Source organism: Hyla sarda, chromosome 3 (assembly GCF_029499605.1).
Source record: "Hyla sarda isolate aHylSar1 chromosome 3, aHylSar1.hap1, whole genome shotgun sequence".
NCBI classification, from domain to species: Eukaryota; Metazoa; Chordata; class Amphibia; order Anura; family Hylidae; genus Hyla; species Hyla sarda.
The window spans coordinates 337739863-337756807 of record NC_079191.1 but is presented as its reverse complement, the minus strand read 5'-3'; the positions used below and the strand labels follow the sequence as shown (position 1 = coordinate 337756807).

General features: G+C 41.6%; 1 protein-coding gene across 5 annotated transcripts in view; it reads left to right on the top strand.

The window, feature by feature from the left end:
* EPM2A (EPM2A glucan phosphatase, laforin) overlaps window positions 1-16945 on the top strand; it is a 98348-nt gene that overhangs the window by 13788 nt on the left and 67615 nt on the right. For 4 of the 5 annotated variants that reach the window (XM_056567393.1, XM_056567392.1, XM_056567391.1 and 1 more), the window contains exon 2: window positions 560-820. In XM_056567393.1, the coding sequence (XP_056423368.1) occupies window positions 565-820 (256 nt within the window). In that variant the 5' untranslated portion in view covers window positions 560-564. Of the gene's footprint in view, window positions 1-559; window positions 821-16945 lie in introns of those variants that run through there. The other variant, XM_056567394.1, reaches the window with a different exon arrangement.

Sequence of the window (16945 nt, the reverse complement as noted above, 5' to 3'; positions counted from 1 at the left end):
CCTGTATATACATACATATATATATATATATATATATATATATATAATATGTACAGGGGTCCTGGGAAAAAAAAGTGTGGGAACTCACCCAAGATTTCAACTAGAGATGAGCGAACTTACAGTAAATTAGATTCGTCGGCAATTGATGACTTTTCCTGCATAAATTAGTTCAGCTTTCCGGTGGGCTGGAAAAGGTGGATACAGTCCTAGGAGACTCTTTCCTTGGACTGTATCCACCTTTTCCAGCCCACCGGAGCACCTGAAGGCTGAACTAATTTACGAAGGAAAAGTCATCAACTGCCGAGCCGAGAAGTTCGTGACAAATCGAATTTACTGTAAGTTCGCTCATCTCTAATTTCAACTCGAGGGCTGGTGTGGAAAAAGTGCAGGAACTCAGTTACCAGGCATTCCTGCAGGATTTGAGCCCTGTATGTGTGTGTGCGTGTATGTATATGTATATGTATATATATATATATATATATATATATATATAGTGTGTCTAATAAAAGCCATTTTTTTATGTGAAAACTGTTAAAATCAATGATTTATTCTTTTGTAGTGACCATGAAGCTGATGTTATTCAGATTTGGTGTAGTCATCACCCTCAGTCACACAGACACCGAACTCTTGGTGCTTGGATCAAGAGCAGAGATGGGAGCCTGGGACCCTCAATTTGCCATACTGATGAAGCCTACGCGCTGTCCTCTATCCACTATTGAGCCATCTCTCTGGGTGGGAGAAGTACTTTTGGAAGAGCCATACACTAACAAATTTTGGTTTAAGTTTATCAAAAAAGAAGCTGGAGTGTTAATTTGGGAAGGTACTGAGTGAAACTAACCGATATTGTTGTTCTATACTAATATCTATTGTACATGTTCAAAATATGTATCAAAAAGTAAGTTTTTTGTAGACTCTATACCCTTGCACATCCCATTTGATATTGAATGTGGATATGCTGCAGATAAGTAATAGGTGTTTCTAAGCTTTAACACAACTTTTGACATTTAATAGAGACATGTCAGAAATTGTGGTGGGCAGGGATCCCTCACTGATCACTAGAACGTAGAGGCAGAAACACTCGCCTGAGTGGTGTGCCCTTTCATTTCTGTTCAGCTTTATCCGGCAAGTCGAGCATGTGGAGTAATGATGCAGTGAAGTCTATGAGACTTACCTTTTAAATGGATGCATACAGCTTTCAGACAGTAGTAGAGTGCATACAGAATCTAAAATTGGCGTGCTTAGAAATATGGGCTTATATGGTGCAGAAAAATATTAAAATGCTAGTAATAAGATAATGCGCGATAAGTAGTAAATACAGTTCAAATAAATCATGCCATACAGAATCCAGAATAATAGTACAAAATGGCAACCAAATAAATTACTAAAATGTCCAGATCAATACTGTCATACATCGCCAAGAGAAATGGGCACTTCATTGCATTCTAGCCAAAAACACGATTGCTGGTGCCCATTGACTGATTCTTGTATATTTAAATTTGTATTTAATTATGCAGTTATTTGAGGGACCACATTTTTGTTTTTAGCCACAACTAAATTCTGTCTCTCATCAAGCTTTGACTTTAATCCACAGCTATTTCTGACTGATGATGTTTTGACTGTCTTTGCATACTGAGATGGGATCAAGGAAACAGGAGACCTTGGCACACTCAGTAAGTCATGGACACTCACGTTAGGCAAGAAATCTGTCAGATCTGACCTATTGTGCTGCTAAAACAAATATTTAAAACAGCACAAGTAATAAATTGTATTAATAGCGATATAAGCTATGTGACTGAGAAAAATAGGTTCCTTACCAGCATACGTGTCAGGATGAGTTCAACTTGAGATATAAAATGGGGGTGTTCTAGTTATTTTGTCCAACCCTTGTATATGTGTAAGCTGATGTGCATACATATTCTTACTTACCTTTTCATTGACTCTAAATATCCTTAGGTGTTTGGCGCAAGATGTCTGACATAAAAAAAAAAATAACCATGAGGATGTGATACTGTGAAATATATGCTATTGCAATACATGTCTATGTGTGAAGGGTTTGAGAGTTTTGCAAGCATGTTGCTGTAATATATTGAGTCTGTATCTTAAAAGGGTACTCTGCTGCCCCAGCGTTCGGAAAACATTTTTTTCCGAACGATTAGAGCAGACGGCGGGGGGTCGTGACTTCACAGCCATGCCCCCTCAATGCAAGTCAATGGGAGGGGGGCGTGATGGCCACCAGCTCCCATATACTTTCATTGAGGGGGCATGGCAGTGACGTCATAACCCCGCCCATGCTGCACAGAGATTGTGGGGGTCCCAGCAGTGGGACCCCCACAATCAGACATCTTATCCCCTAACCTTTTGATAGGGGATAAGATCTCTAGGGGCGGATTACCCTTTTAAACTAAAATAGTTGAAAACTGTCTCCAACCTCTCTAAAAAAAACAACTATATTTACGACTCACTCAGTGCCCATAGCCTTCGGTATAGCTGCTCCTGGTCTCTTCATGTCTCAATATTTATTTATTTTTTTTGCTTTTTTTTCTGCAGCATGGGCATGTTTTTAAAAAACAAACAACATTTTTTCGCTGGATAACCTGTTTAACAAAATCATGCAAAGGGAAGGGAATACACATCTCAAAATCTATAATCTGTTGTGTTTATGGAAGTAATCCTATATATTGAATGTATACCTCCAATGTTACCTTATACCACAAGATGTACAATAGGCTATAAAAGGAGCTGAGGCCCAGAAAGTGAGTAAAACTGTGGCTGAGACCATAAGAGTGAGAGAAGTCCTCTGTGTTATAAAACAAAGACCTAGACTGCAAGCATAATGCAGTACCTATAAATAGGGACTGACAGTAGGGAAACCTTAGGAGCAGCTGCAGTAAGAGATGAAGCTGAAGAGATAGGTGATATTGGTGGAACTAGTACAGCTCTGTTTAGCTTGTTTCTGTAAGATGTGTCTGTGGAGATTGAGAATATGGGGCAAGAGGGCAGCAGACATTGAAGCTGCTTTGCATATACCTGTTCAGAGTGTGTATGAGCATATAGACTAGGAGTAGGTGAACCATTGTTTCAGCCTATTCCTGTTTTTGTAAGTGACACAAAGAACAGTGTTCCTGGAGGCCTTCCTGCAGAAGGAAGATGTGTCATTATCTAGTAGGAAATAAATGCATACACCATCCAAATAGCATATACAGTGATCCCTCAACTTACAATGGCCTCAACATACAATAGTTTCAACATACGATGGTCTTTTCTGGACCATTGTAACTTGAAACCAGACTCGACATACAATACTACGGACAGTCCAGATCTGTGAAACATGCCAATGGCTGGGAGAACTGACCAATCAGAATGGATATTTCACTGGTAAAACCCCCTGTATTCCTAAAGTGCACTGACCGGTGTCTGGTAGCACCCCCTACAGTACAGGGAGGTATTACATGTTCTGTACTCTTTACCTGTGCCAGGGTTACCTGCTCCTTTGGATATCAGGTGAGGGCGGTTCCATTTTCCTTTTTTTAGGACATTGCATGTTCTGTACAGGACCCTGAAGAAGCTCCTGCTTTCTACATAGACCAGTATTTCCCAAAGAGGGTGCCTCCAGCTGTTGCAAAACTACAACTCCCAGCATGCCCGGACAGCCAACGGGCATGCTGGGAGTTGTAGTTTTGCAACAGCTGGAGGCACCCTAGTTAGAAAACACTGAAATAGACAGTGATTTACAGCTCCCAGCAGGTCTTTCTTACTTTTATATGTAAGGACTTGCTTTATCTGTATTAGTTATCTACTTATTTATCTTTAATCCTCACTTTTTTCTGTTTTTTGATGACATTTTGGTGGCTTCAGAACCAAGTACCAGGTTTCCATAGAGTTATGGTCTCAACATACAATGGTTTCAACATACAATGGTCGTCCTGGAACCAATTAATATTGTAACTTGAGGGACCACTGTACAGCATAAAAAAAAAATATCCATGATGACTTAGGAATAATAGCGTAATGGGGCAGCCAGAGTAAAATGTTTTTAGATATCTGTTGTAATGTAGAATCCGGATAATTGTTTCACACAGTGACCTAATAAAACTGTTGTATGGTTGAGTATTGCAACCAAAAAAATTATGCATGCAACCAGATAAATGTTGCATATAGCACCCAAATACAGTATATAGTGGTCCACAGCTTCTAAATGACTGGTGCAAATTACAGACAATACCACATTCTGATAAGTGCTTAATAGAAGAAAGCTGGTTGACTATTTCTTCATGTGTATATTTTTTATTTGCTAAACTCCTCTATGCTTTTCCTCTATAGCAGCAAGTATAGCTTAAAGCGTACCTGTCATAGTGCAAAAAGAAAAAAAGTGATATGTTACTCAGGACCCAACCCTGATCATGTGCATATAAATTTTATGTGTCTCGGACCTATATATCCAGAGATATAAGCATTTATCTGCTGGTGAGTTACTTTTTCATTGTGCAGGCTGGAGGGGGCGTGTCAGTCTGTCTCCCTCACAGGAGCAAGCCTGTGCAGTCAGCCAATCAGTACTCTCTACTCTGTAACCCTTTCCTGTCTGGTTTTATGCTGTGTCATAGGAAGATACTTGGAGCTTGCCTGCAGTAATCAGAAGACATTATGGTGAATTCATAACAGGATAAAATGTATAAATATAAGAATAGATCTTTATAAAATTAGTGCAATGATTTTTTAGATAAAAGTACAGAATTTTTATGAATACATGTTCTATCTGTTTTATCTTCTCCTAGTAAAGCTGGATGCTAATCAGCATAGCTGTCACTATATGTGTTCATTCATCTTTCACATACTCCTGAATGGCTGATAAACTTCTTTGTCATTCAGGAGTCCGAGAAAGCTTTGACTATTTGCATGCTGGGAGTTGTAGTTTAGTAACAACTGAAGCTGCAATGTTTGTAAATAACTGTGTTAGAGCAGTGTTGCCTCCAGCTGTTGTAAAACTACAGCTCCCAGCATGTCCACACATCCTTTATCTGTAGTTTTGCATACACAATAGAAATCTCCTATACTGGATACCGGTATGCTTTATGGCCGGTATCCAGTATGCTGTAAGATCTAGACTAGTCTAGTCTGGCTAAAAAACAGGTGACCCCTAGTGGTGGCTATTTTGAGCTTGAATTTCAGGTGAAAATGTAAAAAAAAAATTTAACAGGTGTATATTGTGAAATGTCATATTATAATGAGTCCTGCAATATATGAAATGTTTTTAACAATGACAGTGCCTCTTTAACAAATGGCAGGTTCATTTATTAGCGCCCTAGCTTCCCTTTGCTCTCATTCTAATTTGCCCTTGATTGGCTGTATATAACGTTGAACCCATATGAAATGTCACTAAAGGGCATGAAGAAAAGCTGTGCCTGAGTATTTTGGTTTTGTTTGCAGATATAGTTCTGCAAACTAGAAAGTGGTTTATTCTGTCAGGGTCTCATTGCTCATAATCTCCAATCACTTTTTCCAATAGCTGCAAGTAGATTTATAGTGATGAGAACAAAAACATCTCATACACAGAGGATAATTTTATATTCTAGTTGTGTTTGCAGAAATTCAATACAAGCTTTTTCATTTTTTCAGTGTGATTCATCTATTTGTATGATTTCTTCATTTTCTTTGACTTAAATAAGTGCTTAAATATCATGTTTAATATATCCCCTCTTGATCTTTATTGCGTATTACATCAGTTGTTCTGTACGTTTAATGAATCATAGTGCTGTATTATTTTGGGATGCTGGCTCCCAGAGGCTCTTAAAATGTTAACATGAAACAACAAGGGCCAAACAAATGAACCGCACACAGGAAAAATATGGTAACAACATTAAAACAAATGACACAAACTATGAATTAACTGACACCAATGAATTAACTGACACAGAAAAATATAGTAAACAACATTTAAAAACACACAAACTATGGATTAAAAAGTACCTGTCACCAAATAAACTTTTCTAATCTAACTCAGGCTATGTTCCCTAACTACTCCTAACACTCCTCCCACCCTTACCTTAAAAAAATTATCAGAGCTTTAAAAAGCTCTGTATCATACTTTTATTCTTGCTCGCATAGATGCAATTTCCCAGCAGGAGAAAGTGGGTGTTTCCCAGCACGCATGACATCACTGAAGCCTGCTGGGGACCACTTCCGCCCTCACATGGTTGCAGCGCTGTGATGAATAGAAGACCTCAAGCTCTGTGCATCTTCAAGTGAGGCTCCTCCCAGCTTTCAATGTGCACCTTTAAGTAAACCTCTGTGCAGGTTTCAGTGAGGCTCTTTGCAGCTTTCACCGAGGCTCTGTGCAGCTGTCAGCTCAGTGCAGAGAAGCACTTCCTTAGTTTTGTCTGCCAGCCGGGAGGAGACCAAACTCACTTTATTAATTGTGGCAGGGAACAGAACAGAGCCACCTAGTGGTTGTTTTTTCTATTACATTTTAAACATATTTATGTTGATAATTTTAAAAGCAAGTGAATGGGAAAGTGTCTGCTAATTACACAAGGAACACTATATTAAAAGTTTTATTTGGGGACATGTTCTCTTTAAATGACCACAGTGTTTTTACAGGGTTATACAAATTAAAATTGGGTTCACACTGTGCATTTTTTTTACATGCATTTTTTGTTGGGATTGGTGAACTCGCATTGAGACATGGGAGTTCATCAATCAAAACAAAGCACTTGTTTACCCCTTAAGGACGAAGGGTTTTTCCGTTTTTGCACTTTCGTTTTTTCCTCCTTACCTTTCAAAAACCATAACCCTTTCAATTTTCCACCTAAAAATCCATATTATGGCTTATTTTTTGCATCACCAATTCTACTTTACATTCACATTAGTCAATTTATCCAAAAATTCACGGCAAAACGGAAAAAAAAAATCCTCGTGCGACAAAATCGAAGAAAAAACGCCATTTTGTAACTTTTGGGGGCTTCCGTTTCTATGCAGTGCATATTTCGGTACAAATGACACCTTATCATTATTCTGTAGGTCCATACGGTTAAAATGATACCCTACTTATATAGGTTTGATTTTGTTGTACTTCTGTAAAAAATCATAACTACATGCAGGAAAATTTATATGTTTAAAAATGTCCTCTTCTGACCCCCATAACTTTATTATTTTTCCACGTACAGGGCGGTATGATCACTTTCTATTCATTTTTTAATGGTATAAAAGTGACCAAAAATAAGCTTTTTTGGACATTGGAATTTTTTTACATGTACGCCATTGACCGTGCGGTTTAATTGACGATATATTTTTACAGTTCGGACATTTTTATTTACACTGGTTTATTTTTTTTTATGGGAAAAGGGGGGTGATTCAAACTTTTATTAGGGAAGGGGTTAAATGACCTTTATTAACACTTTTTTTTTTTTACTTTTTTTTTTTGAAGTGTTATAGGTCCCATAGGGACTTATAACACTGCACACACTGATCTCTCATGCTGATCACTGGCGTGTATTAATACGCCTGCGATCAGTGTTATCGGCGCTGGATCTCAGGCACAGAGCAGTCATTCGTCGATCGGACACCGAGGAGGCAGGTAAGGGCCCTCCCGGTGTCCTGTAAGCTTTTCGGGATGCCGCGATTTTACCGTGGCGGTCCCGAACAGCCCGACTGAGCAGCCGGGTTACTTTCACTTTCACTTTAGACGCTGCGGTCAGCTTTGATCGCCGCGTCTGAAGGGTTAATACAGGGCATCACCGCGATCGGTGATGTCCTGTATTAGCCGCGGGTCCCGGCCATTGATAGCTGCCGGGACCGACCTGATATGCCACGGGGACACCGTGTGACCCCGCGGCATATCGCTGGAGCCGGCGGAGGACGTAAATATACGTCTTTCGTCGTTAAGGGGTTAAAAAGACAACAACAATGTATGTTGTCAGACAGACCTCAAAAGTCAAGATGTGTAAGCAGATGAGGCCTTCCAAACAAACAAACAAAAAAAAAAAAACGCTTTCTGAAAATATTCTTTAAAAAAAAAATCTCTCTTAACTTCATTCATATCTTGCCTTATTTCCAGGAAATGCAACATGCATACATCAGTACTTGGAAGGGAAGGTCTTTTAAAAACTAACAACTTTAGAGCAAATCATAGCAAAACTAGGAACAGCCCTAAATAGTCACGAGAAGAAGAAAGCACGCATACCTTTGTTCTCAGTGATGCATTATGCATGACCAAAAAAACTGTGCTTTAATGTCCCGACTGAAGCTATCGATAAGTCCAAGAGGCTGGATCTTCTCCAAGGCTCCCTGTAATGTGTCACCTCTCACCCATGATTGACAGCTCAAGCATCCAGTCAGAAAACTGCTAGAGTGTCAATCTTTAGGGAGGACAGGAGAAGAGCCTCTTAGCAGCTGCGGCTGGGATATTAAAGCGCCATTTTCACAGTCATACTAAGTGCATGACCAAGACCAAAGGAATGTGCACTCGACCCTTCCTGGTTGCTATTTAGGGCTGTTTAAGGCTTTAAATATATGCTTTAACCCCTCAAGGGCGCAGGATTTTTCCGTTTTTGCACTTTTGTTTTTTCCTCATCACCTTCTAAAAATCATAACATTTTCAATTTTGCACCTACAGACCCATATGAGGGCTTATCTTTTGCGCCGTCAATTTTAATTTGTAATGAGATCAATCATTTCAACTCAATTTTTACAGCGAAACCAGAAAAAAAATTGGGGAAAAAACGCCATTTTGTAACTTTAGTGGCTTCCGATTCTATGCAGTACACTTTATTCTGTAGGTTCATACGGTTGCAAGGATACATAATTTATATAGGCTTTATTTTATTTTACTACTTTAAAAAAATGTATAACTACATGCACCAAAATTAATATGTGTAAAATTGTCCTCTTCTGACCACTATAACTTTTTTTATTTTTGCATATACAGGGGTGTATGGGGGCTCTTTTTTTTTTGTGCCGTGATCTGCTGTTTTTATCGGTACGATTTTTGTTTTGTTGGAACTTTTTGATTGCTTTTTATACATTTTGTATACAAAGTGACCAAAAATACGCAATTTTGGCATTTTTTTTTTTTTACGTGTATGCCATTGACCGTGCGGTTCAACGAACGAACGCGGCGATACCACATACAGTGGGGCAAAAAAGTATTTAGTCAGCCACCAATTGTGCAAGTTCTCCCACTTAAAAAGATGAAAGAGGCCTGTCATTGTCTGATTTTTAAAGAACGTATTTGCAAATTATGGTGGAAAATAAGTATTTGGTCACCTACAAACAAGCAAGATTTCTGGCTCTCACAGACCTGTAACTTCTTCTTTAAGAGTCTCCTCTGTCCTCCACTCATTACCTGTATTAATGGCACCTGTTTGAACTTGAACTGGTATCAATATAAAAGACACCTGTCCACAACCTCAAACAGTCACACTCCAAACTCTACTATGGCCAAGACCAAAGAGCTGTCGAAGGACACCAGAAACAAAATTGTAGACCAACACCAGGCTGGGAAGACTGAATCTGCAAGAGGCAAACATCTTGGTGTGAAGAAATCAACTGTGGGAGCAATTATTAGAAAATGGAAGACATTCAAGATCACTGATAATCTCTCTCGATCTGGGGCTCCACGCAATATCTCACCCCGTGGTGTCAAAATTATCACAACAACGGTGAGCAAAAATCCAAGAATCACATGGGGGAACCTAGTGAATGACCTACAGAGAGCTGGGACCAAAGTAACAAAGGCTACCATCAGTAACACACTACACCGCCAGGGACTCAAATAATGCAGTGCCAGATGTGTCCCCCTGCTTAAGCCAGTTCATGTCCAGGCCCGTCTGAAGTTTGCTAGAGAGCTGATGGCTGATCCATGTAAAGGAAAGAATGAATGGGGACATGTATTGTGAGATTTTGAGTGAAAACCTCCTTCCATCAGCAAGGGCATTGAAGATGAAATGTGGCTGGGTCTTTCAGCATGACAATGATCCCAAACACACCACCCAGCAACGAAGAAGTGGCTTCGCCTAGCCAGTCTCCAGATCTCAACCCCATAGAAAACCTTTGGAGGGAGTTGAAAGTCCGTGTTGCCCAGCGACAGCCCCAATACATCACTGCTCTAGAGGAGATCTGCATGGAGGAATGGGCCAAAATACCAACAACAGTGTGTGAAAACCTTGTGAAGACTTACAGAAAACGTTTGACCTCTGTCGTTGCCAACAAAGGGTATATCACAAAGTATTGAGATGAATTTTTGGTATTGACCAAATACTTATTTTCCACCATAATTTGCAAATAAATTCTTTAAAAATCAGACAATGTGATTTTATGGATTTTTTTTCTCATTATGTCTCTCATAGTTGAGGTATACCTATGATAAAAAATTTGAGGCCTTTCTCATCTTTTTAAGTGGGAGAACTTGCACAATTAGTGGCTGACTAAATACTTTTTTTCACCACTGCATGTTTTTTTATTTTTGTTTACATATTACATTTTTTAAATGGGGACTATTACATGCAATCCTTGGATTGCATACACTATGGCATATCATTGATTAGTGTTATCAGTGCTCTGCTGCTCCAGCCTGGATCTCAGCCATGGAGAAGCAGCATGACGATCAGACGGCGGGAAGACAAAGTCAGGTAAGAAGCCTCCCGTTGTTCGGGACGCCGTGATTTCACCATGGTGGTCCCAAACAGCCCACTGAGCTAACCGGCAACAGTTTTCAACTTTGATCGCGGCACTTTGAGGGTTAATACCGGACATCAGCCTGATCGGCGATGCCCGGTTTTAGCCGAGGGTCCTGGCTGCTGAGCGCGCTTCACATAACGGGAGCCGGCGCAGGATGTAAATATATGTCCTGCATCGTTAAGGGGTTAAAAGGGTTAGATGGGGAATTAAAAAAAAAAGTACTTGTGGCGTGGAATGTACTTATGTAGCACCCCCTGGCTTGTTTCTGCCATCATTCATTGATCCATTCTCCTATGCCCACCTCTTTGTGTTCTCTCTGCTCCTTCCTCCTGCACCCTGTTAAAACAACATTTCTCAGCTGTCCTCGCTACCCCAGTGAGGCTGTTGAGAACCCCTACTCTGTCTAAACAGTAAAAAGGGTTGTGGCTTGTTGATGTAATGCTAGAAAAGGGAATAGCTCGCCAATGTGCCATTTGGAAGGTGTGGCTTACAAGGAGAGGGCACAGCATGTCAGACTCCCTAGCCAGGACAAAGTGTCATGTGATCTCCATCTCAGGTGGGGGGGGGGGAGGAAGGGGGGAGAGGAGATGTTTTCTTCACTTCCTGCCTGTCACAGCATAATACAGCTGGGAAAATGGTAATAAGTGTATATTTGAATACAGTTGGTCTGGCCGTGAGGGGACAAACAATGAATAATTTTTTCTATACGGAATACCCCTTTTACTCTTTCAAACCCCTCACACAGTCTTACTAATTCAGTAAATGCTAAAGCAATCAGCATTTGATTTTAGTTTTTTTTATCGTAAACCTTAGCTCCAAATTCAAAGTGGTACTCTGCCCCTAAACATGTTATCCACCATCCAAAGGACTTGGGACCCCCCGCAATCTCCGTGTTGGCACTGCGGCGTTGCACCACGCCCCCTCCATTCATGTCTATGGGAGGGGGAGTGACGGCTAGTACACAGCTACCACGCCTCCTCCCATAGACATGGATGGAGAGGGCATGGCAGCTGTGATCGCCAGTCATCTGACACGGAGCAGAGGTCGCTCAGTGCAAGGGATGACTGGGGTGCCGCAGGAGAGATCCCCAGTGGCCGGACCCCCACGATTTTAAATGATAAAAAAACACATATACAAACACCATATCCGGTAAGACACAATCAGTAACAGTAATCTTTTCTTAAAAACCCACTTTTTTAAGATTTAATTTCAATCACATCATTTTGATTTATAATAATATTTGCTCACAATGTATTAGGTTTTCCACCCTCACAAAAATAATATCCCTTTTAGAAAGTTTTTATTCTTCTTTCTTATTTTTCCCTGTGCATCCTTTACCTTATTTGTTACATTATCATTTGAGGGATCTTCTGACAATAAGGGCCTATTTACAATATGGATTTTCCAAGCCTAACTAAAATCTGGATTTCTGCTTGGAAATTCCAGTGCAGCAGTCTCCTATTGGGGGAGATTTATCAAAACCTTTGTAAAAGAAAAGTGGTGCGGTTGCCCATAGCAACTAATCAGATTGCTTCTTTAATTTTGTATAGGCCTTTTTAAAATTGAAAGAAGTGATCTGCTATAGGCAACTGCACCACTTTTACTCTGCACAGGTTTAGATAAATCTCCCCCATTATTTTTAATGGGACTCTGCTACAACATTTACTCTGGATTCCAGACTCCAACATGTTCATTCTTTTGTTGGAATCCTTCAGAAATGCATTGCTGTCTATGGAGAGCACATTTCCAAAAGGTCCTAGTGCCAGCATGTTTTGTCCATACCTTCTGCCCACAGAATCACGCCTGGCGCTATAATAAGGCCAGCCAAGCAACTACCTTAGGGTGCTGAGACGACAGAGCTGAGCGGGGGCGGGAAAATTAACTTTTTTTTTTCTATGAAAATCCCTTGCGGCTTGCCACCACCCGCCAGGCTGGGGCGCTGTGGGCTACGTGACAGAGACTGATGTGAGAGATGACAGGGACTCATGTGAGGAGTGATGGGGAATTATGTGAGGGGTGGCGGAGACTGATGTGAGGTATGACGGGGACTGATGTGAGGGATGACAGAGACCGCTGTGGGAGATAATAAGGACTGATGTGGGAGATAACAGGAACTGATTTGAGGGATGACAGGGACCGATGTGAGGGATGACAGAAACTGATGTGAGGGGTGACAGAGACTGATGTGAGAGATGACAGGGACTCGTGAGGAGTGACGGGAACTCATGTGAGGGGTGATGGGGACTCATGTGAGGGGTGATGGGGATTCATGTGAGGGGTGACGGGGACTGATGTGAGGTATAACGAGGACTGTTGTGAGGGATGACAGAGACCAATGTGGGAGATAACAGGGACTGATGTAAGGGGTGACAGGGACTGATTTGAGGGATGACAGGGACCGATGTGAGGAATGACAGAAACTGATGTGAGCGGTGACAGAGACTGATGTGAGAGATGACATGGACTCGTGAGGAATGACAGGGACTCGTGAGGATTGAGAGGGACTCATGTGAGGGGTGACGGGGACTGATGTGAGGCATGACGGGGACTGATGTGAGGGATGACAGGGACTGATGTGAGAGATGACATGGACCGATGTGAGAGATGACATGGACCGATGTGAGGGATGACATGGACCGATGTGAGGGATGACAGGGACCGAAGTGAGGGATGACAGGGACTGATGTGAGGGGTGACAGGGAGTGATGTGAGGGGTGACAGGGACTGATGTGAGGGGTGACAGGGACTGATGTGAGGGGTGACAGGGACTGATGTGAGGGGTGACAGGGACCGATGTAAGGGGTGACAGGGACTGATGTGATGTATGACGGGGACGGATGTGATGTATGACGGGGACCGATGTGGGAGATAACAGGGACTGATGTGAGGGATGACATGGACCGATGTGAGGGATGACAGAGACTGATGTGAGGGGTGACGGGGACTCGTGAGGTGTGACGGGTACTGATGTGAGGGGTGACGGGGACTCATGTGAGGTGTGACGGGGACTCATGTGAGGTGTGACGGGGACTCATGTGAGGTGTGACGGGGACTGATGTCAGGGGTGACGGGGACTGATGTGAGAGATGACATGGACCGATGTGAGGGATGACATGGACCGATGTGAGGGATGACAGGGACCGATGTGAGGGATGACATGGACCGATGGGAAGGATGACAGGGACCGATGTGAGAGATGACAGGGACCAATGGGAGGGGTGATATAGACTGATGTGAGAGGTGACAGGGACCGATGTGAGGGATGACATGAACCAATGTGAGGGGTGACAGGGACTGATGTGAGGAGTAACAGGGATTTAGAGGAGGAAGCATTCATGGATATCTGCTGCCCCACTATTAAAAATCTGATTTACCAGACCACCTTCTTCCATTGCTTCACAGTCCAGCTTTGATGCTCTCTTGCCCATTGAACAGGGATCAACAGAAGCCAGTGCTTGACAAATTGCCATTGTGACTAAGAAATTGGTATTGGCACCCAGATTTTTATCAGCGCTTTCCAATAATGTTTGACCATGTTTAGAAAAAAAAATGAACAGGGACTGATGTGAGGGGTGACAGGGACTTATATGAGGGTGACTGAAGAGTGATGGTCTCTGCACAGTGCTGCAGAATATGATGGTGTAAATAAAAAAAGAACCTGGATGCCTTGTGTATGATGTATGTGTGTGTGTTTATGTATGTAATGTATGATGTGGGGGGTGGTGGTGGTGGTGGTGGTTGTATGTATGCTGTGTATGTATGATGTGTGTGTATGTATGAAATGTTTGATGTGGGGGTGGTTACAGGTGTATGTATGATGTGTATATATAAGTATGATGTGTGTGTAGGATGTGTATATATGATGTATGTGTATAAGCTAGACACATGTATGGTGTGTGTAAGCTAGACGGATGTATGGTGTGTGTGTGTATGTATTATGTGTGTAGGATGTGTGTATGTATGATAGATGTGTTTATGTATGATAGTTGTGTGTAAGCTTGATGGATATATGTATAATGTGTATGTATGATTGTGTCTGTACTAGGTGTCTATGTATGTATGTATGATGTGTGTATGTATGATGGGTGTTTGATAGATTTTGTTTATGTGTGTACCTAAAAGGCGCTGCTGCTACTACTACCTACCTACCTAAAGTGGGTTGCTACTTCAACTACCTAAAGGGAGCTGCTACTACTACCTAAAGGAGGCTTCTACTACTACTACTCGCTTCTACTACTATATATGGGCGGGCTGCAACTATATACTGGGGACTGCAACTTAATAAAGGGGGGCTGTCATCTACAATGGGACCTACCTACAGTAAGTAACTCTTACTTATAAGAGCCTGCCACAGCCTACACGGGGCTTATAGATGGCCGCTCACCTTGAGATCTATGCAAAAAAGCATATCACCCACGATATAATCTGGGTACTGTAGTACGAGTCGCTGCTATGCCGATGGGTTGCAGGAGGAAACAAGTCGTCCTGGGAGTCAATATTAGAAGTAGAGCAGGAAAAAACCCTCAGGTATGGCGCTGCAGACTCTTGTAGACAGATGAGGCAGATGCCAAAGGTAATAGGAAAGTCCTCAGCAGGACATTTTATTAAAAAAACAATAAAATGGACAAGATTACGCGTTTCGGGAGGATCCCTCCCTTCCTCAGATCAGGATAGGGAGGAAGGGAGGGATCCTCCCGAAACGCGTAATCTTGTCCATTTTATTGTTTTTTTAATAAAATGTCCTGCTGAGGACTTTCCTATTACCTTTGGCATCTGCCTCATCTGTCTACAAGAGTCTGCAGCGCCATACCTGAGGGTTTTTTCCTGTTCTACTTCTAATACAGGGAGTTAATACCTACAGGTATCTACACATGAACCTACCTACTGGTGACACTTACCTACTCGGGGTGCACTCATGGTGAGCGGCAATGCATACACTATATGCATTACCATTCTCTTACATTCACAGGCCAGCGGCGGGAGGCACAATAATCTGCGGTGCCTGGGTTCTTCCAACCCACGATAATTCAGTGATTGGGGGGGGGGGGGGGCAGCACCAAAATGCTTCTTCGCTTGTGTAGACAAAAATCCTTGCAACGGCCTTGCACAGAATCCCATAGTGTGAATGGGACCTTAATCTTACAATCTTTTCACCTCATCCCTCAAGAATTTTCCATTTAGATTATGCTTTTTAATTATTATTATTTTTTATTTTTTTTTAGAAGTAATTCCCTTTAAAAAGGATACTTATTACAGAAGCTTTAAAGTGTACCTGTTGCTTGTCCTAGAGACATTTCCTAGAGACATATGAGGTCTAAGGCCATGTTCACATGTCCGGAATCTCTGTGCAGAATTCCGCATTGGAAGTCTGCAGCATTGGAAGTCTGGAGCAGCAGAGTCCCATTGATTTCAACGGGATTCTGCTGTGCTGTGCACATGTCCAGAATTCCATTAACCTTATCCACAGAAAGAATGGAGGTGTTATTTTTCTTTCTGCGTACACCGCACGAAATGCATAGCTGTCTTTGAGACAGCGCTTTCCTGTGCGGTCCTAGCACTCTCCGGAATGTCCGTGTGAACATAGCCTAAGTGTTCAGACCTTGACCAATTGTTAGAACTAGCTGGGAGAAAATTGCAACTGACTGAGACAATCCCATAGACTTAGATTGTAAGTTTGTATTGCTTGGCTCGCTCTTCTCCCAGATAGTTCTAGCTTTCATTCGCTGTCTGAACCCTCAGACTCTGACTGATCAAAACGTTTATCAAAAGTTATTTAAAGTGATAGTGCCCATTTGAGAATATTACATAGAAAGTAGATATCTGTAGACCCTTTATTATCATTTATTATAATAATTCATTTCTATAGCGCCCTTGGTTACAGGGTGCTATACATATGTTAAGAGGTTACAATATTTAACACAGACAAAAGTACAGTGACACTGTACAGACTGATACAGAGGGAGAGAGGGCCCCACCACAACATTTGATTTTTCTTGCTATTGCCTTATAGACAACTGCTTCAGGGTTGTTGGACTTTATCAGCACAGTCCAGGTTTTACCCGGTTCACAGTGGAGCACATGCCTTTTCCACATGCCTTTTTGCTCTCCTTAAAGGGTACCTCTCATCATATAAACTTTTGATATATTTTAGATTAATGAATGTTGAATAACTTTCCAATAGCATGTTAATGAAAAATATGCTTCTTTCTATTGTATTTTTCCCGATCAGTCCTGTCAGCAAGCATTTCTGACTCATGCTGGAGTCCTAAACACT